This window comes from Salvelinus fontinalis, chromosome 8 (genome assembly GCF_029448725.1).
Source record: "Salvelinus fontinalis isolate EN_2023a chromosome 8, ASM2944872v1, whole genome shotgun sequence".
NCBI classification, from domain to species: domain Eukaryota; kingdom Metazoa; phylum Chordata; class Actinopteri; order Salmoniformes; family Salmonidae; genus Salvelinus; species Salvelinus fontinalis.
This window is the reverse complement of record NC_074672.1, coordinates 42562505-42582946: the sequence shown is the minus strand read 5'-3', so window position 1 is coordinate 42582946 and position 20442 is coordinate 42562505. Positions and strand designations below refer to the sequence as shown.

General features: G+C 46.2%; 1 protein-coding gene across 2 annotated transcripts in view; it reads left to right on the top strand.

Moving 5' to 3' along the window:
* Positions 1-18971, top strand: part of LOC129861276 (solute carrier organic anion transporter family member 4A1-like) — an 83358-nt gene extending 64387 nt beyond the window's left edge. The window contains exons 9-13 of one of the 2 annotated variants that reach the window (XM_055932555.1): positions 3443-3621; positions 4070-4134; positions 4452-4600; positions 4789-4950; positions 16173-18971. In XM_055932555.1, the coding sequence (XP_055788530.1) occupies positions 3443-3621; positions 4070-4134; positions 4452-4600; positions 4789-4950; positions 16173-16271 (654 nt within the window). In that variant the 3' untranslated portion in view covers positions 16272-18971. Of the gene's footprint in view, positions 1-3442; positions 3622-4069; positions 4135-4451; positions 4601-4788; positions 12408-16172 lie in introns of those variants that run through there. The other variant, XM_055932556.1, reaches the window with a different exon arrangement.
* The last annotated feature ends 1471 nt before the right edge of the window (positions 18972-20442 follow it).

Genomic DNA, 20442 nt, shown 5'->3' with positions numbered 1-20442 from the left:
GCCTTCTTCACCACGCTGTCTGTGTGGGTGGACCATTTCAGTTTATCCATGATGTGCACGTTGAGGAACTTAAAACTTTCCACCTTCTCCACTGCGGTCCCTTTGATGTGGATAGGAGGCTGCTCCCTCTGCTGTTTCCTGAAGTCCACGATCATCTCCTTTGTTTTGTTGACGTTGAGTGAGAGGTTGTTTTCCTGACACCACACGCCGAGTGCCCTCACCTCCTCCCTGTCTCATCGTCGCCTACTAGTGTCGTCTGCAAACTTGATGATTGAGTTGGAGGCGTGCGTGACCATGCAGTCATGGGTGAACAGGGAGTACAGGAGGGGGCTGAACACGCACCCTTGTGGGGCCCCAGTGTTGAGGATCAGCGAAGTGGAGATGTTGTTTCCTACCTTCACCACCTGGGGGCGGCCCGTCAGGAAGTCCAGGACCCAGTTGCACATGGCGGGGTTGAGCCCCAAGGCCTCTAGCTTGATGATGAGCTTGGAGGGTACTATGGTGTTGAATGCTGAGTTAGAGTTAGTGAACAGCATTCTTACATACAGTTGAAGTCGGAAGTTAACTTGGAGTCATTTAAAACTTGTTTTTCAACCACTCCACAAATGTTTTGTTAACAAATTATAGTTTTTGCAAGTCGGTTAGGACATCTACTTTGTGCATGGAACAAGTAATGTTTCCAACAATTGTTTACCGACAGATTATTTCACTTCTAATTCACTGTATCACAATTCCAGTGGGTCAGAAGTTTATGTACACTAAGTTGACTGTGCCTTTAAACAGCTTAGAAAATTCCAGAAAATTATGGCTTTAGAAGCGTCTGATAGGATAATTGACATTGGAGGTTTGGAGGTGTACCTGTGGATGTATTTCAAAGCCTACCTTGAACACACAAGCCAGCTGGTCTGTGCATGCTCTGAGGACGTGGCTAGGGATGCCGTCTGGGCCGGCATCCTTGCGAGGGTTAACACGTTTAAACGTCTTACTCATGCCGCCAACAGAGAAGGAGAGCCCACAGCCCTTGGTGGTGGGCCGTGGCGGTGGCACTGTATTATCCTCAAAGCGAACAAATAAGGTGTTTAGTTTGTCTGGAAGCAAGACGTCGGTGTCCGTGACGTGGCTGGTTTTCTTTTTGTAATCCGTGATTGACTGTAGACCCTGCCACATACGTCTCATGTCTCTCCCCTACAGGCCCTTCTGTCTGACTGTCCCTTCTGTCTGACTGTCCCTTCTGTCTGACTGTCCCTTCTGTCTGACTGTCTCTTCTGTCTGACTGTCCCTTCTGTCTGACTGTCCCTTCTGTCTGACTGTCCCTTCTGTCTTGACTGTCCCTTCTGTCTTGACTGTCCCTTCTGTCTGACTGTCCCTTCTGTCTGACTGTCCCTTCTGTCTGACTGTCTCTTCTGTCTGACTGTCCCTTCTGTCTGACTGTCTCTTCTGTCTGACTGTTCCTTCTCTCTCCCCTACAGGCCCTTCTGTCTGACTGTCCCTTCTGTCTGACTGTCTCTTCTGTCTGACTGTCCCTTCTGTCTGACTGTCTCTTCTGTCTGACTGTCCCTTCTGTCTGACTGTCTCTTCTGTCTGACTGTCTCTTCTCTCTCCCCTGCTGTCTCTTCTGTCTGACTGTCTCTTCTGTCTGACTGTCTCTTCTGTCTGACTGTTCCTTCTCTCTCCCCTACAGGCCCTTCTGTCTGACTGTCCCTTCTGTCTGACTGTTCCTTCTCTCTCCCCTGCTGTCTCTTCTGTCTGACTGTCCCTTCTGTCTGACTGTCTCCTCTGTCTGGTGCCCCTGGTCAGGTGTACTCTGGTTAGAGCTGTGTATGTTGACCCTGTCTGGTGCCCCTGGTCAGGTGTACTCTGGTTAGAGCTGTGTATGTTGACCCTGTCTGGTGCCCCTGGTCAGGTGTACTCTGGTTAGAGCTGTGTATGTTGACTCTGTCTGGTGCCCCTGGTCAGGTGTACTCTGGTTAGAGCTGTGTATGGTGACTCTGTCTGGTGCCCCTGGTCAGGTGTACTCTGGTTAGAGCTGTGTATGTTGACTCTGTCTCCTCTGTCTGGTGCCCCCGGTCAGGTGTACTCTGGTTAGAGCTGTGTATGTTGACTCTGTCTGGTGCCCCTGGTCAGGTGTACTCTGGTTAGAGCTGTGTATGTTGACCCTGTCTTGTGCCCCTGGTCAGGTGTACTCTGGTTAGAGCTGTGTATGTTGACTCTGTCTCCTCTGTCTTGTGCCCCTGGTCAGGTGTACTCTGGTTAGAGCTGTGTATGTCTCCTCTGTCTGGTGCCCCTGGTCAGGTGTACTCTGGTTAGAGCTGTGTATGTTGACCCTGTCTTGTGCCCCTGGTCAGGTGTACTCTGGTTAGAGCTGTGTATGTTGACTCTGTCTCCTCTGTCTTGTGCCCCTGGTCAGGTGTACTCTGGTTAGAGCTGTGTATGTTGACCCTGTCTGGTGCCCCTGGTCAGGTGTACTCTGGTTAGAGCTGTGTATGTCTCCTCTGTCTGGTGCCCCTGGTCAGGTGTACTCTGGTTAGAGCTGTGTATGTTGACTCTGTCTGGTGCCCCTGGTCAGGTGTACTCTGGTTAGAGCTGTGTATGTTGACTCTGTCTCCTCTGTCTTGTGCCCCTGGTCAGGTGTACTCTGGTTAGAGCTGTGTATGTTGACTCTGTCTCCTCTGTCTTGTGCCCCTGGTCAGGTGTACTCTGGTTAGAGCTGTGTATGTTGACTCTGTCTCCTCTGTCTTGTGCCCCTGGTCAGGTGTACTCTGGTTAGAGCTGTGTATGTTGACTCTGTCTGGTGCCCCCGGTCAGGTGTACTCTGGCTAGAGCTGTGTATGTCTCCTCTGTCTGGTGCCCCTGGTCAGGTGTACTCTGGTTAGAGCTGTGTATGTTGACCCTGTCTGGTGCCCCTGGTCAGGTGTACTCTGGTTAGAGCTGTGTATGGTGACTCTGTCTCCTCTGTCTTGTGCCCCTGGTCAGGTGTACTCTGGTTAGAGCTGTGTATGTTGACCCTGTCTGGTGCCCCTGGTCAGGTGTACTCTGGTTAGAGCTGTGTATGGTGACTCTGTCTCCTCTGTCTGGTGCCCCTGGTCAGGTGTACTCTGGTTAGAGCTGTGTATGTTGACTCTGTCTCCTCTGTCTTGTGCCCCTGGTCAGGTGTACTCTGGTTAGAGCTGTGTATGTTGACTCTGTCTCCTCTGTCTTGTGCCCCTGGTCAGGTGTACTCTGGTTAGAGCTGTGTATGTTGACTCTGTCTCCTCTGTCTTGTGCCCCTGGTCAGGTGTACTCTGGTTAGAGCTGTGTATGTTGACTCTGTCTGGTGCCCCTGGTCAGGTGTACTCTGGTTAGAGCTGTGTATGTTGACTCTGTCTGGTGCCCCTGGTCAGGTGTACTCTGGTTAGAGCTGTGTATGTTGACTCTGTCTCCTCTGTCTTGTGCCCCTGGTCAGGTGTACTCGGGCTGCAGCTGTGTGGTGGGGGGGAACGTCACGTCGGGGCAGGAGGGTCTGGCTCTGGATGGGAAGTGCACCAGCTCCTGTAGTCACATGCCAGCCTTCCTCACCTTCCTCTTCATCGTCATCTTCTTCACCTTCCTGTGTAGTATCCCCGCCCTCACTGCTACCCTCAGGTGGGTACAGACCCTAACTCTATCCCTCACTGCTACCCTCAGGTGGGTACAGACTCTAACCCTCACTGCTTCCTTCAGGTGGGTACAGACTCTAACCCTCACTGCTACCCTCAGGTGAGTACAGACTCTATCCCTCACTGCTACCCTCAGGTGGGTACAGACTCTAACCCTCACTGCTACCCTCAGGTGGGTACGGAGCAGACAGACAAAAGAGAGTGTGTGAACTGTGGTATATTTCTGTTATAACCATGACTGATAGTAATATTTCTGTTATAACCATGTCTGATAGTAACCTCTAATGTGTGAACAGTGGTATATTTCTGTTATAACCATGTCTGATAGTAACCTCTAATGTGTGAACAGTGGTATATTTCTGTTATAACCATGTCTGATAGTATCCTCAGTGTGTGAACTGTGAATCTGAAGTGCTCTCTGTCGACCCCTACAGGTGTGTCCCAGACAGCCAGAGGTCCTTTGGACTGGGAATCCAGTGGATCGTGGTGAGAAGTCTAGGTATTTCATTTCTCTTGTTGAATTTGCTTTGATTTGATAAATGTGTCCTTGTAGCCTGAGAATCCCGACAACAAGCTCCCGAGTGGCGCAACGGGTCTAAGGCACTGCATCTCAGTGTTAAAGGCGTCACTACAGACCCTGGTTTGAATCCAGGCTGTATCACAACCGGCTGTGATTGGGAGTCCCGTGGGCCGGCGCACAATTTGGCCCAGCGTTGGCCGGTATAGGCCGTCGTTGTAAATAAGAATTTGTTCTTAACTGACTTGCCTAGTTAAACAAAGTTTAAATTGATAAATAATGTGATGTTGTTGCTAAAGGTGGGATCCCAGGCCCGATAGCGTTTGGCTCTGTGATCGACATCTCATGCCTGCTGTGGCAGGACCAGTGTGGAGAGCAGGGCTCCTGCTACCTCTACCAGAACTCTGCCATGAGCCGCTATACACTGATCGCTGGCATCATCTACAAGGTAACTCCAGGCCCACATGTCTGTTATTTCATTCTGTTATAGGATTGTGTTCAAGGACTTTCTTTATTCTCGTGACCATATCAAATGTTTGTTTAACTGAGAGAGAATTCTATTCTCCCACCTCTAACCATAGTGCATGTCTTATTCTCTATTCTCTCTCTCTCTTCATCCGTCCCTCCCTCCGTCAGGTTCTTGGCACGATGTTCTTCCTGCTGGCCAGTGTTCTGTACAAGCCCCCTCCAGAGTCGCCCCAGAGCAGCTGTGAGAGCACCGACCACGGGGCAGGGAACAGCGGGGGAGAGACGGGGGACCTCTCCATCAAGGACCTTCCGCCAAAAATAATCTCAAATGTACACGCCAGGTTATGATGACTTCAGACCCCACCCACATCTCACCGTGTGTGTGTGTCATGCCACTGAGTCCTCAATGACTGCCAACCCGTGCCCGTCTCATGGCCACTCCCATCACACAGACACATCCCCCCCCAGTGCAAAGGCATTTCTGCTCCACCTACTCAGCCCAACTTCATCCCATGGGCTTGCCCTCCATCACCTCCCTGCCAGCCCACTGAACTTGGGGTTTGTGTGATGTGAAGAAAGACTTAGACCAGGGTCACAGATAGGGTCAGAGGTTATTCTGAGAAGTAGGAAAGTCTCCTGATGGCTTTGGGGATTTAAACCACTGAAAAGACACACTTTAACCTCTCTGGAATATGTGGGACGGTAGCGTCCCACCTGGCCAACATCCAGTGAAAATGCAGAGAGCCAAATTCAAAGAAATTACTATAGAAATTTAACTTTCATGAAATCACACATTCAATATACCAAATTAAAGCTACACTTGTTGTGAATCCAGCCAACATGTCAGATTTCAAAAAGGCTTTACGGCGAAAGCAAACGATGCTATTATCTGAGGACAGCACCCCAGCAAACAATCACAGGCCATCATATTTCAACCCTCCCGGCGCGACACAAAACGCAGAAATAAAGATATAATTCATGCCTTACCTTTGACAAGCTTCTTCTGTTGGCACTCCAATATGTCCCATAAACATCACAAATGGTCATTTTGTTCGATTAATTCCGTCGATATATATCCAAAATGTCCATTTATTTGGCGCGTTTGATCCAGAAAAACACCGGTTCCAACTTGCACAACGTGACTACAAAATATCTCAAAAGTTACCTGTAAGCTTTGTCCAAACATTTCAAACTACTTTTGTAATACAACTTTAGGTATTTTTTAATGTAAATAATCGCTAAAATTGAAGACGGGATGATCTGTGTTCAATAGCGGAGGAAAACAATGTGTAGCATGCTTTCTGGTCACGCACCTCAAACAAACAGTACACTTCACTGGAACATCATTCTGAACATGGCTACTTCTTCATTTCTCAAAGGAAAAACCTCAACCAATTTCTAAAGACTGTTGACATCCAGTGGAAGTGATAGGAACTGCAGGAAGGTCCCTTAGAAATCTGGATTCCCATTGAAAAGAGAGTGACCTCAAACAAACAAAAAATCTGAGTGGTTTGTCCTCGGGGTTTTGCCTGCCAAATAAGTTCTGTTATAGTCACAGACATGATTCAAACCATTTTAGAAACTTCAGAGTGTTTTCTATCCAATACTAATAACTGATTGTTGTGGCTTCCTTTCCTCTTTACCATAGCCACTGCCCAAGCCTGAGGCGGGGTTGTTTCGTACGCATACAGTCCACACTCAAGGTTTCCAAATGGCCAAACATTCAATGACATCCAGGAATATGGTGCAACAAAAATGTTTATTCTTCTTATATCTAACAAGGAAATGATTCTCCAATCAACTTAAAGCATAGATTACTTGATATGGAAAATACATAATATGATCTGTATGTCTGTATGTATGTATGGTCAAAAAACTACACCGCTCCCGCGTCTAGAAAGGACTCCATCCCCCGAAGGCCCAACTTCCTGCCTTTATACTAACACACTTAACACAGTACAATGAATGGGCAAGAGAGGGGGCTAACAGTTACACTAACAACAAATTAATATATCTCAATCAGGTAAATATAAATCATAAAGGTACGTACCTAATATTTCATCATATACATTCATATTTAATATATTTACACAAATGTACATGGAGTTCGGTAAGTTCAGTCTTTTATGCAAATATGTCCAAATCGGCTCTAGCAATATGCATATATTAGCATCGGGGACTGAGTAGGAGGCAGTTTACTCTGGGCACGCTTTTCATCCAAACGTGAAAATGCTGCCCCCTATCCACAAGATGTTTTAAGGGATCTAGTAAATCTGGATCACGGAAACGTTACAGATTGCACGACAGAAATGAAAAGGTAATTTCCGATTGAGACGACATATGCAGAGTTTACGTTGAATGCAGTCTCCACTAACACAGGAACATTGCCTTTACATTTCAATCACGCTGTAACAATAAACTTCCACGATACGGATTGAAAATAAGCCTTAAATGAGTATGGTATGGGACATGGGACAGAATCTATAGTATGGGACAGTATCTATAGCAGTATCTATAGTATGGGACAGTATCTATAGTATGGGACAGTATCTATAGTATGGGACAGTATCTATAGTATGGGACAGTATCTATAGTATGGGACAGTATCTATAGTATGGGACAGTATCTATAGTATGGGACAGTATCTATAGTATGGGACAGTATCTATAGTATGGGACAGTATCTATAGTATGGGACAGTATCTATAGTATGGGACATGGGACAGTATCTATAGTATGTAGTAGTGAGAAAAAGAACACTCATGTACTTCAACAAATGGAAGAGCACACAGCTGTTAATGACAGCCGCTATAAAACGACAATGAAAGGCCTGTAGCGGAATGCCATTTAACAGAACACTGAGCTTCAAGAGAGGCTGTGAGGATGATGGTGCGATTTCATCCTGTCCACGTGCACTTCAACTAGTCCAGGGGTGAGCAACTCCAGTCCTCCAGGTCCTGATTGGTGTCACACTTTTTCTCCATCCCTATCAAACACAGCTGATTAATCAAACTGCGTTCTAAACTGAAGATCATGATTAGGTGATTATAGGAGTCAGGTGTGTTAGCTGGGACTGGGGCAAAACTGTGACACCAATCAGGCCCTCGAGGACTGGAGTTGTCCACTCCTGGACTAGTCAGAACCATGGTGTGATATCGAGACACATAACTGCACTTTAAGACCTAATCAGCACTGATGAACTTAGACAATGGTATTATACAAGCGTTATTCTGGCAGTGTATGCTGGTTGTAATTAACAGCTAGGGACAATGCACAAAATAAATGAGTTGCAGTATAAAGAAAAGACAATAGGGCTCTTCTCCAAACCTCCAAGTGTGCCAAGTATCATTGCCCCAATCCGTTTTCTGTTTTGGGATCTTATTTTTCCAGATAATTTATGATAGAAATTAACAGCTCTGTTTTTTTCATGTATTCATTTAATTTGATTCTTTTCACATGATTTGGTATTGTCCCAGACATCTTTGTATATGCAGTAGAGCAGGGCTGCCCAACCCTCTTCCTGGAGATCTACCGTCCTGTGGGTTTTCAGTCCCACCGTCTTCCTGGAGATCTATCGTCCTGTGGGTTTTCAGTCCAACCCTCTTCCTGGAGATCTATCGTTGTGTGGGTTTTCAGTCTAAGCCTCTTCCCGGAGATTTATCGTCCTGTGGGTTTTCAGTCCAACCCTCTTCCTGGAGATCTATCGTCCTGTGGGTTTTCAGTCCCACCGTCTTCCTGGAGATCTATCGTCCTGTGGGTTTTCAGTCCAACGCTCTTCCTGGAGATCTAACTTCCTGTGGGTTTTCAGTCCAACCCTCTTCCTGGAGATCTATCGTCCTGTGGGTTTTCAGTCTAACCCTCTTCCCGGAGATCTATCGTCCTGTGGGTTTTCAGTCCAACCCTCTTCCTGGAGATCTATCGTCCTGTGGGTTTTCAGTCCAACCGTCTTCCTGGAGATCTATCGTCCTGTGGGTTTTCAGTCCAACCCTCTTCCTGGAGATCTACCGTCCTGTGGGTTTTCAGTCCAACCCTAATTTAGCATATATGATTCAGCTAGTTAAGGTCTTGTTGAGCAGCTAATTAGTAGAATCATGTGTGTTAAATTAGGGTTGGACTGAAAACCCACAGGACGGTAGATCTCCAGGGAGAGGTTTAGACTGAAAACCCACAGGACGGTAGATCTCCAGGAAGAGGGTTGGACTGATAACCTACAGGACAGTAGATCTCCAGGAAGAGGGTTGGACTGAAAACCCACAGGACGGTAGATCTCCAGGAACAGGGTTGGACTGAAAACCCACAGGACAGTAGATCTCCAGGAAGAGGGTTGGACTGAAAACCCACAGGACGGTAGATCTCCAGGAACAGGGTTGGACTGAAAACCCACAGGACGGTAGATCTCCAGGGAGAGGGTTAGACTGAAAACCCACAGGACGATAGATCTCCAGGAAGACGGTTGGATTTAGTTTAGTTTATTAATTCGACCATTCAAAAAAACAAGCACACATAAAACTTGAAAAAGTCATACATGCACATGAATAAAATCATGGAGGATAACACACAATAAAGTCAGGGACTTATTTCCATTGTGGTCCTCTTGAGACAAGATCCAACACAGTTAAACACAGTATGGCAGTGAAATAATAAAACAAAAACAGAGAAGAAGAACATCTATCTCATCATTCCAGTTACATCATAGGGGTTATTCATATGGGCACAGAAGACATCAAACATATTTTAACTTTATTTTTAATTCTGCCCAGAGAGGACGTTGTTTTTATAGGCAGAGGCAACTCATTCCATTCTGAGGCTCCAGTATGCAAGAAAGTACCTTTCCCAGCATTACTCCTGAACCTGTATAAGCAACACCTGACCTGGTGCTGTGATTGTGTGCATCCCTAACACGAGGAAAGTAATCACTTAGATATCTGGGCGCAGGACCATAAATACTCCTGTAAACCAAACCTAGTCTAATCTGGGACACCCTAGCCTCAACAGGCAGCCAGTTTAGTTCCTGAAAGCAGCTCCTGCCTATGTGAGTACGTGGACTCACCTTCAATACTACCCTGATCAGCTTATTCTGGGCTATCTGGAGCTTCTCCTTCATCAGTTTAGATAAGCCCCCAAACCAGGAAGTACTAGCGTAGTCAAAATGGCATTGAATGGGGGCAGTAGCTAGCACTTTCATGGAGTCCTTATCAAGCAGCTTGGACTTTTAGCCAAAGACGTAGTCCTGTCATTAACCTTTCCTAGCACCTTATTGGCCATGCTCACACCTCCCAAGCTTCCGTCAAGGATACATCCCAAGTAGCTAACAGAGGTTTTAGTAGTCAGCGCCTCGCCCCCTAACTCCACACTGATTTCAGAGGACCTACTCAATTTAGGTCTGGATCCCAAAATAATTGCTTCAGTTTTCCCTAAGTGCAGAGATAGCTTATTGTCTCCAAGCCATTTGCTAATGTTAGTAAGCTCTGTGCTAAGTATGCTCTCCAACATAGTTTTACTTTTGTGAGACACCAGAAGTGTAGAGTCATCCGCATGAAGAAAAAGACGGCAAGAACAAGCATCTTTCATATCGTTAATATACAATAAAACAGCAGAGGCCCAAGCACGCTCCCCTGCGGAACGCCACAACTCATTGGTTTTGCCTGAGACAGTGAACCATTAACCTCTACCACTTGGTTGGACTGAAAACCTACTGGACAGTAGATCTCCAGGAAGAGGGTTGTACTGAAAACCTACAGGACAGTAGATCTCCAGGAAGAGGGTTGGACTGAACCTACAGGACAGTAGATCTCCAGGAAGAGGGTTGGGCTAAAAACCTACAGGACAGCAGATCTCCAGGAAGAGGGTTGGACTGAACCTACAGGACAGTAGATCTCCAGGAAGAGGGTTGGGCTGATAACCCACAGGACAGTAGATCTCCAGGAAGAGGGTTGGACTGATAACCTACAGGACAGTAGATCTCCAGGAAGAGGGTTGGACTGAACCTACAGGACAGTAGATCTCCAGGAAGAGGGTTGGGACTGTAAACCTACAGGACAGTAGATCTCCAGGAAGAGGGTTGGGACTGTAAACCTACAGGACAGTAGGTCTCCAGGAAGAGAGTTGGACTGAACCTACAGGACAGTAGATCTCCAGGAAGAGGGTTGGACTGAAAACCTACAGGACAGTAGATCTCCAGGAAGAGGGTTGGGACTGTAAACCTACAGGACAGTAGATCTCCAGGAAGAGGGTTGGACTGAAAACCCACAGGACAGTAGATCTCCAGGAAGAGGGTTGGACTGATAACCTACAGGACAGTAGATCTCCAGGAAGAGGGTTGGACTGAAAACCCACAGGACGGTAGATCTCCAGGAAAAGGGTTGGACTGAAAACCTACAGGACAGTAGATCTGCAGGAAGAGGGTTGGGCTGATAACCTACAGGACAGTAGATCTCCAGGAAGAGGGTTGGACTGAACCTACAGGACAGTAGATCTCCAGGAAGAGCGTTGGACTGATAACCTACAGGACAGTAGATCTCCAGGAAGAGGGTTGGACTGAACACCTACAGGACAGTAGATCACCAGGAAGAGGGTTGGACTGATAACCTACAGGACAGTAGATCTCCAGGAAGAGGGTTGGACTGAACTTACAGGACAGTAGATCTCCAGGAAGAGGGTTGGACTGAACCTACAGGACAGTAGATCTCCGGGAAGAGGGTTGGGCTGAACCTACAGGACAGTAGATCTCCAGGAAGAGGGTTGGGCTGAAAACCTACAGGACGGTAGGTCTCCAGGAAGAGCGTTGGACTGAAAACCTACAGGACAGTAGATCTCCAGGAAGAGGGTTGGGCTGAAAACCTACAGGACAGTAGATCTCCAGGAAGAGCGTTGGACTGAAAACCGACAGGACAGTAGATCTCCAGGAAGAGGGTTGGACTGAAAACCTACAGGACAGTAGATCTCCAGGAAGAGCGTTGGACTGAAAACCCACAGGACAGTAGATCTCCAGGAAGAGGGTTGGACTGATAACCTACAGGACAGTAGATCTCCAGGAAGAGGGTTGGACTGAACCTACAGGACAGTAGATCTCCAGGAAGAGGGTTGGACTGATAACCTACAGGACAGTAGATCTCAGGAAGAGGGTTGGACTGATAACCTACAGGACAGTAGATCTCCAGGAAGAGGGTTGGACTGATAACCCACAGGACAGTAGATCTCCAGGAAGAGGGTTGGGCTGATAACCTACAGGACAGTAGATCTCCAAGAAGAGGGTTGGACTGAACCTACAGGACAGTAGATCTCCAGGAAGAGGGTTGGACTGAACCTACAGGACAGTAGATCTCCAGGAAGAGGGTTGGGCAGCCCTGAAGTAGAGGATGTAGCTGATGATTCAGAATTTGTTTTCTCTGACCAAACAATCCCCCTCAAATTACCCTGTTCTAGAACACTTTACAATATAGTTTTTGTCTTTATTGTTTACGTTACAGTGACATGACACTTTAGAACTTGTTGGCAATTTACATTCCTCATGTTTTTAATGTTTTAAATGTATTCATTTTTGATGGCCCCAAATGCCTTCAAATCCTCTCTCCTTCGTTCTCCCAGCTGATCCCACCATGGACTTTACCAACACGTGATAGTGTGTATAACCTTTAACCTTCCTAGTCTTACTGTTGTGTCTCTTCACTCACTAGCACTTCTGTCAATCTAGTCTTATGGGTTTTGTTTTGGTACTTTTGTAAAGGAAATGTAAACGTATATAACTTATAAGGAAATGTTTTTTTTAAACAACAGGTGAACAACATATCATTTGTTTTGTTTATTTTTTTAAATTAGCATTTCAAATCATTGCATGTCTGCCCACTTCAAAATCACCTGCATGTACCACATGTACACACATAACCAAGCAGATGACATGTCTTCTCTGACTCCCTGTATCTCTCTCTTCCTCACACACACACACACACACACACACACACACACACACACACACACACACACACACACACACTCCTCCTCTTACTCTCCCAGCAGAAACAACAACTATACTATAACTATCTCCATTACCTTCTGACACTTCAAAGACACTCAGAGTCTCAAATAAAGCTCAAATGAAGCTTTTTCAATTCCAGCGGATTGAATTCATGTGACTGAAACAAGGATTTTTCCCTCGCTCAAATCACAGAAACACTGACACAACGACCAGTGGACCAAACACATTGATACATTTGATAGCCACCGGGCTCTTCATGAAGCGGTACAAAAGAACTAAGCAAGGTCACGCAAGACGAGACGGAAGTAAAAGACAAACTATGTGGGAGATAGGATTGTGGGACAAAGGATCCGTTTCCATGGATACTGTTGAGTCATGACTCTCTGTTTGCAGACATTACATTTATGACTCTTGGCAAATGCACACAGGGACACATTAATGAACATTAAATACACCTAGATGATCAAATACACGCAGGGATACATAATGAACATTAAATACACCTAGATGATCAAATACACACAGGGACACATAATGAACATTAAATACACACAGGGACACATTAATGAACATTAAATACACCTAGATGATCAAATACACACAGGGACACATAATAAACATTAAATACACCTAGATGATCAAATACACACAGGGACACATTAGTGAACATTAAATACACACAGGGACACATAATGAACATTATATACACACAGGGACACATTAGTGAACATTAAATACACCTAGATGATCAAATACACACAGGGACACATAATGAACATTAAATACACCTAGATGATCAAATACACACAGGGACAAATTCATGAACGTTAAATACACCTAGATGATCAAATACACACAGGGACAAATTCATGAACGTTAAATACACACAGGGACACATTAATGAACATTAAATACACCTAGATGATCAAATACACACAGGGACACATTAGTGAACATTAAATACACCTAGATGATCAAATACACACAGGGACACATTAGTGAACATTAAATACACACAGGGACACATTAGTGAACATTAAATACACCTAGATGATCAAATACACACAGGGACACATAATGAACATTAAATACACACAGGGACACACTAATGAACATAAATACACACAGATGATCAAATACACGCAGGGACACATTCATGAACATTAAATACACCTAGATGATCAAATACACAAAGGTTCTGAGAGTCAAACACAGTATTTCAAACATTACCATACTTATTGGAACAATAGATATTTCACACGTACTGTATGGAAACCCATCATCCTGTACAGACACCAGAGGAAAGGACCTTGCAAATGAAAGACACGCATTCGTATATACAGTGGGGCAAAAAAGTATTTAGTCAGCCACTATGTGCAAGTTCTCCCACTTAAAAAGATGAGAGGCCTGTAATTTTCATCATAGGTACACTTCAACTATGACAGACAAAATGAGAAAAAAAATTCCAGAAAATCCCATTGTAGGATTTTTAATGAATTTATTTGCAAATTATGGTGGAAAATAAGTATTTGGTCACCTACAAACAAGCAAGATTTCTGGCTCTCACAGACCTGTAACTTCTTCTTTAAGAGACTCCTCTGTCCTCCACTCGTTACCTGTATTAATGGCACCTGTTTGAACTTGTTATCCGTATAAAAGACACCTGTCCACAACCTCAAACAGTCACACTCCAAACCCCACTATGGCCAAGACCAAAGAGCTGTCAAAGGACACAAGAAACAAAATTGTAGACCTGCACCAGGCTGGGAAGACTGAATCTGCAATAGGTAAGCAGCTTGGTTTGAAGAAATCAACTGTGGGAGCAATTATTAGGAAATGGAAGACCTACAAGACCACTGATAATCTCCCTCGATCTGGGGCTCCACGCAAGATCTCACCCCGTGGGGTCAAAATGATCACAAGAGCGGTGAGCAAAAATCCCAGAACCACACGGGGGGACCTAGTGAATGACCTGCAGAGAGCTGGGACCAAAGTAACAAAGCCTACCATCAGTAACACACTACGCCGCCAGGGACTCAAATCCTGCAGTGCCAGACGTGTTCCCCTGCTTAAGCCAGTACATGTCCAGGCCCGTCTGAAGTTTGCTAGAGAGCATTTGGATGATCCAGAAGAAGATTGGGAGAATGTCATATGGTCAGATGAAACCAAAATAGAACTTTTTGGTAAAAACTCAACTCGTCGTGTTTGGAGGACAAAGAATGCTGAGTTGCATCCAAAGAACACCATACCTACTGTGAAGCATGGGGGTGGAAACATCATGCTTTGGGGCTGTTTTTCTGCAAAGGGACCAGGACGACTGATCCGTGTAAAGGAAAGAATGAATGGGGCCATGTATCGTAAGATTTTGAGTGAAAACCTTTTTCCATCAGCAAGGGCATTGAAGATGAAACGTGGCTGGGTCTTTCAGCATGACAATGATCCCAAACACACTGCCCGGGCAATGAAGGAGTGGCTTCGTGAGAAGCATTTCAAGGTCCTGGAGTGGCCTAACCAGTCTCCAGATCTCAACGCCATAGAAAATCTTTGGAGGGAGTTGAAAGTCTGTGTTGCCCAGCAACAGCCCCAAAACATCACTGCTCTAGAGGAGATCTGCATGGAGGAAGGGCCAAAATACCAGCAACAGTGTGTGAAAACCTTGTGAAGACTTACAGAAAACGTTTGACCTCTGTCATTGCCAACAAAGGGTATATAACAAAGTATTGAGATACTTTTGTTATTGACCAAATACTTATTTTCCACCATAATTTGCAAATAAATTAATTTAAAATCCTACAATGTGATTTTCTGGATTTTTTTTTCTCATTTTGTCTGTCATAGTTGAAGTGTACCTATGATGAAAATTACAGGCCTCTCTCATCTTTTTAAGTGGGAGAACTTGCACAATTGGTGGCTGACTAAATACTTTTTTGCCCCACTGTATATATATAGACAGAGTTGAGATTGCATACATAAATATCATTGAACAGACCGAAACAACAGTGGATGGTGTGACCATAATGATACATTAAGAAAATCACTTTACCCGTACATTCAAACTATACATTTGATACTTGTATTCCTCTCTCTTCATCCCTCTCTTCATCCCTCTTTTCATCCCTCTCTTTTTCCTTCTCTTCATCCCTCTCTTCATCCCTCTCTTCATCCCTCTCTTCATCCTTCTCTTCATCCCTCTCTTCATCCCTCTCTTCATCCCTCTCTTCATCCTTCTTTTCATCCCTTTCTTCATCTCTCTTCATCCCTCTCTTTTCATCCCTCTTTTCATCCCTCTCTTCATCCCTCTCTTCATCCATCTTTTTTCCCTCTCTTCATCCCTCTTTTCATCCCTCTCTTCATCTCTCTCTTCATCCCTCTCTTTTTCCCTCTCTTTATCCCTCTTTTTTTCCCCTCTCTTCATCCCTCTCTTCATCCCTCTCTTTCTTGGACTCAGGAATTAACAACGTGTCATCTAAGTTGTCACACAGAGTCTGGTGGTCAGTTAGAATGATCTTCTTTTTTTTAATAGTCCCAGGTCTAGGAGGTGGAAGGAGCGTTCAAAATGTCGCCCTCTTCTCCTGCAGGCTGTGAGGCCCACTGTCCAACCGGTCCTACGTCAGCCTGGGAGGCCCACTGTCCAACCGGTCCTACGTCAGCCTGGGAGGCCCACTGTCCAACGTTAGTCTGACAATGTTATTACCGTGGAGCGGTCTCCTAATGGCGAAGGACGGTCGCTGGGCTGAAGTGTGCTGCGGCGCCAGTGAGAGGCATTGGCCAATGCCTCTCATTGGTTTCACCTATGACCCCCCCCCCCCCTCCTCCTCAGTCAGGAGACTTTGATCTGAACACCGTGGACTATATGCTGCTCTGCTGCTATGGAGAGGGACCACAACACAGTGCCTTCAAGAGCTGAGGTGGAGTCAAGACTGATAGGTTTACTGTGTGTGTGTGTGTGTTTGTGTGTGTGTGTGTGTGTGTGTGTGTGTGTGTGTGTGTGTGTGTGTGTGTGTGTGTGTGTGTGTGTGTGTGTGTGTGTGTGTGTGTGTGTGTGTGTGTGTGTGTGTGTGTGTGTGTATATTGTAAGTGTGGATGTGTTTAGAGGAACTGAATGCATGAGGAGGCTAGGTACAGTATGTGACTGTGTTTTTAACGTGCCTCCGTTCTATTACGCTCTACTGTTGCTGTTGAATGAAGAAGAAACATATAAGCTAAACAGCAGAGTGACATGGATTGAGTTTTCACTGCAAGATTACCGTGTACATTTCTGTAAATACGTACCATCACCTTCTTTGTGATTTACCAATGCCTTTACCTTATCCAATTTTGTTGGACGTTCATTTCAATCGGCTTCCTGCTTACTGTATGTGTCCTCGTGTACTGTGATATGTGTTATGAATTACTTTCAAGCCACACGTGTATTACAGTTTTTCCCAATTGTTGTTAAGACAAGTTCTCTGAAACTACATCTCAGGTACTCAAAATTCTAAACACCAAACAGCCATTTCCCCCCCAAAAAACACAGACATCTTGCAAAATGAAACACAGCAATCAAGATCATGTACTCCCTGCTCAAAGTGAAACTCTGAATACAAATGAGACACACATCAAATGAATCTAACTTAGTGACAAACTGAGATCACACTAATGTGACATATTCAAAACACTACTATCTATCAGGATAAGGTAAGACCCAGACCGTGTCGAAGTAACAATGTTTATTACAGCAACAGAGGCAAAGGTACAGGACGGCAGGCAGAGTGATCAGACAGGGTCAGGCAGAGTGATCAGACAGGGTCAGGCAGAGTGATCAGACAGGGTCAGGCAGAGTGATCAGACAGGGTCAGGCAGAGTGATCAGGCAGGGTCAGGCAGAGTGATCAGACAGGGTCAGGCAGAGTGATCAGACAGGGTCAGGCAGAGTGATCAGACAGGGTCAGGCAGAGTGATCAGGCAGGGTCAGGCAGAGTGATCAGGCAGGGTCAGGCAGAGTGATCAGACAGGGTCAGGCAGAGTGATCAGACAGGGTCAGGCAGAGTGATCAGACAGGGTCAGGCAGAGTGATCAGACAGGGTCAGGCAGAGTGATCAGGCAGGGTCAGGCAGAGTGATCAGACAGGGTCAGGCAGAGTGATCAGACAGGGTCAGGCAGAGTGATCAGACAGGGTCAGGCAGAGTGATCAGACAGGGTCAGGCAGAGTGATCAGACAGGGTCAGGCAGAGTGATCAGACAGGGTCAGGCAGAGTGATCAGACAGGGTCAGGCAGAGTGATCAGACAGGGTCGGGCAGAGTGATCAGACAGGGTCGGGCAGAGTGATCAGACAGGGTCGGGCAGAGTGATCAGGCAGGGTCGGGCAGAGTGATCAGACAGGGTCGGGCAGAGTGATCAGACAGGGTCGGGCAGAGTGATCAGACAGGGTCGGGCAGAGTGATCAGGCAGGGTCGGGCAGAGTGATCAGGCAGGGTCGGGCAGAGTGATCAGGCAGGGTCAGGCAGAGTGATCAGACAGGGTCAGGCAGAGTGATCAGGCAGGGTCAGGCATAGTGGTCAGGCAGGGTCAGGCAGAGTGATCAGGCAGGGTCAGGCATAGTGGTCAGGCAGGGTCAGGCAGAGTGATCAGGTCGGGTTCAGGGTCAGGACAGTAAGTTTGACAAACAAGACGAACTGGCAACAGACAAACAGAAAACACAGTTATAAGTACACAGAGGATAATGGGGAAGATGGGCGACACCTGGAGGGGGGTGGAGACGAGCACAAAGACAGGTGAAACAGATCGGGGGGGTGACACTATCAGAGCCTATTTCAGTTTAAAGACTAATATTTTGTTGTTATATTGTAAATTGTTTGTGTGTGACTCAATACATGTCAAACATTATACTGTAAGCACACAGTAAAAATGCAAAAATACAGTAAATATATTTTGCTTATGCAAAGGAAGAAAAATAAGCCTATACTGTACTATATATTAGATCAACTGTAAGGAATACAGTAAAATCTAAATCATAAGTCAAGAGACAAATACTCCATTGCAAAAACAAAATCATGTCTGTTGTTTTGGTCCAGCAACAGTTTTCCATCAACATCACAGGCGATATTCTCCTTGGCCGGACAGCGGGGGAAATATCTTCTGGCAGGACTCATCCACCTCTGACAGGACTGGAATGTCACCACAGGCCTCCATGGCCTTGAGAAGGGCCGTACGTTCATGGGGTTTGTGAACATACACCTTCCACCACAATGCTGAAAGAAACTCATCAATGAGGTTGAGAAATGGGGAATATGGTGGGAGATAGAGAATTGTAAACCTGGGATGGTCATGGAAGCAGTTGCGGACCTGAGCAGCCCGATGGAAACTCACGTTGTCCCAAATTAGTACATACATTTGCTGCTCAGGATCACCTGGTCCTCTGCTCAGGATCACCTGGCCCTCTCTGCTCAGGATCACCTGGTCCTCTCTGCTCTGGATCACCTGGCCCTCTCTGCTCAGGATCACCTGGTCCTCTCTGCTCTGGATCACCTGGCCCTCTCTGCTCAGGATCACCTGGCCCTCCCTGCTCAGGATCACCTGGTCCTTTCTGCTCAGGATCACCTGGCCCTCTCTGCTCAGGATCACCTGGCCCTCTCTGCTCAGGATCACCTGGCCCTCTCTGCTCTGGATCACCTGGTCCTCTCTGCTCAGGATCACCTGGTCCTTTCTGCTCTGGATCACCTGGCCCTCTCTGCTCAGGATCACCTGGCCCTCTCTGCTCAGGATCACCTGGTCCTTTCTGCTCTGGATCACCTGGCCCTCTCTGCTCAGGATCACCTGGCCCTCTCTGCTCAGGATCACCTGGCCCTCTCTGCTCTGGATCACCTGGTCCTCTCTGCTCAGGATCACCTGGTCCTTTCTGCTCTGGATCACCTGGCCCTCTCTGCTCAGGATCACCTGGCCCTCTCTGCTCAGGATCACCTGGCCCTCTCTGCTCAGGATCACCTGGCCCTCCCTGCTCTGACTGAAAAAGATTGTCATGTAAGGTGTTGAGGAAATGAAGGAGATGGGCAGTGTTGTATGGTCCAAGGGTGGCATGGCGATGGAGAGACCCATTGTGGCTCATAGCTGGGCATGTAGTGACATTTCCCCCGCGCTGGCCAGGTACCTCAATGATGGCGCGTTGACCAATGATGTTCCTTCCTCGCCTCCTCGACTTCACTAAATGGAATCCAGCCTCATCTATGAATGAGTTCCTGGGGGATGGGACTTGCATCCAACTCCATGATTCTCTGAAATGACAGAAAATACTATAATTGCTGTATAGTAAAGTTCACTGGCAACATCAATGAGTCTCTAATGTTTTAAGAGTGTAATACTATTACATTACTTACTTGCACATATTCGTACTGTTTATCCTTCACTCTTTGGGAATTCCTTTCAAATATGACTCTGTAGATTTGCTTCATCCAGAGATGGTGTTTGTTATTAAAGATGGGGGCTATGGTTGATAAGCTCAGTCTGATGTTATGGAAGATGGCAGGGTTTCATCCACCTCTACCTCCACCGCCACCTCTACATCCACCGTGCGTGCGTGCGTGCGTGCGTGCGTGCGTGTGTGTGTTCCATCCAGAGAGGGTGTTTCTTAAGGATGGGGGGCTATGGTTGATAAGCTCACTCTGATGTTATGGAAGATGGCAGGGTCACAGCCTGCTGTTTGTCTGTAAATAGACGTGTTTTACCACCATGTACGTCGTGGTCGTCTTTCAGTTCTATAACAACTAAATAGCATACAGTACAGTAAACAGTACAGTAATACAGTATACAAGATAAACATGTTACAGAGTAGTGTATCTCCCAGTTTCCTCCATACAGTACAGTAAATACTAC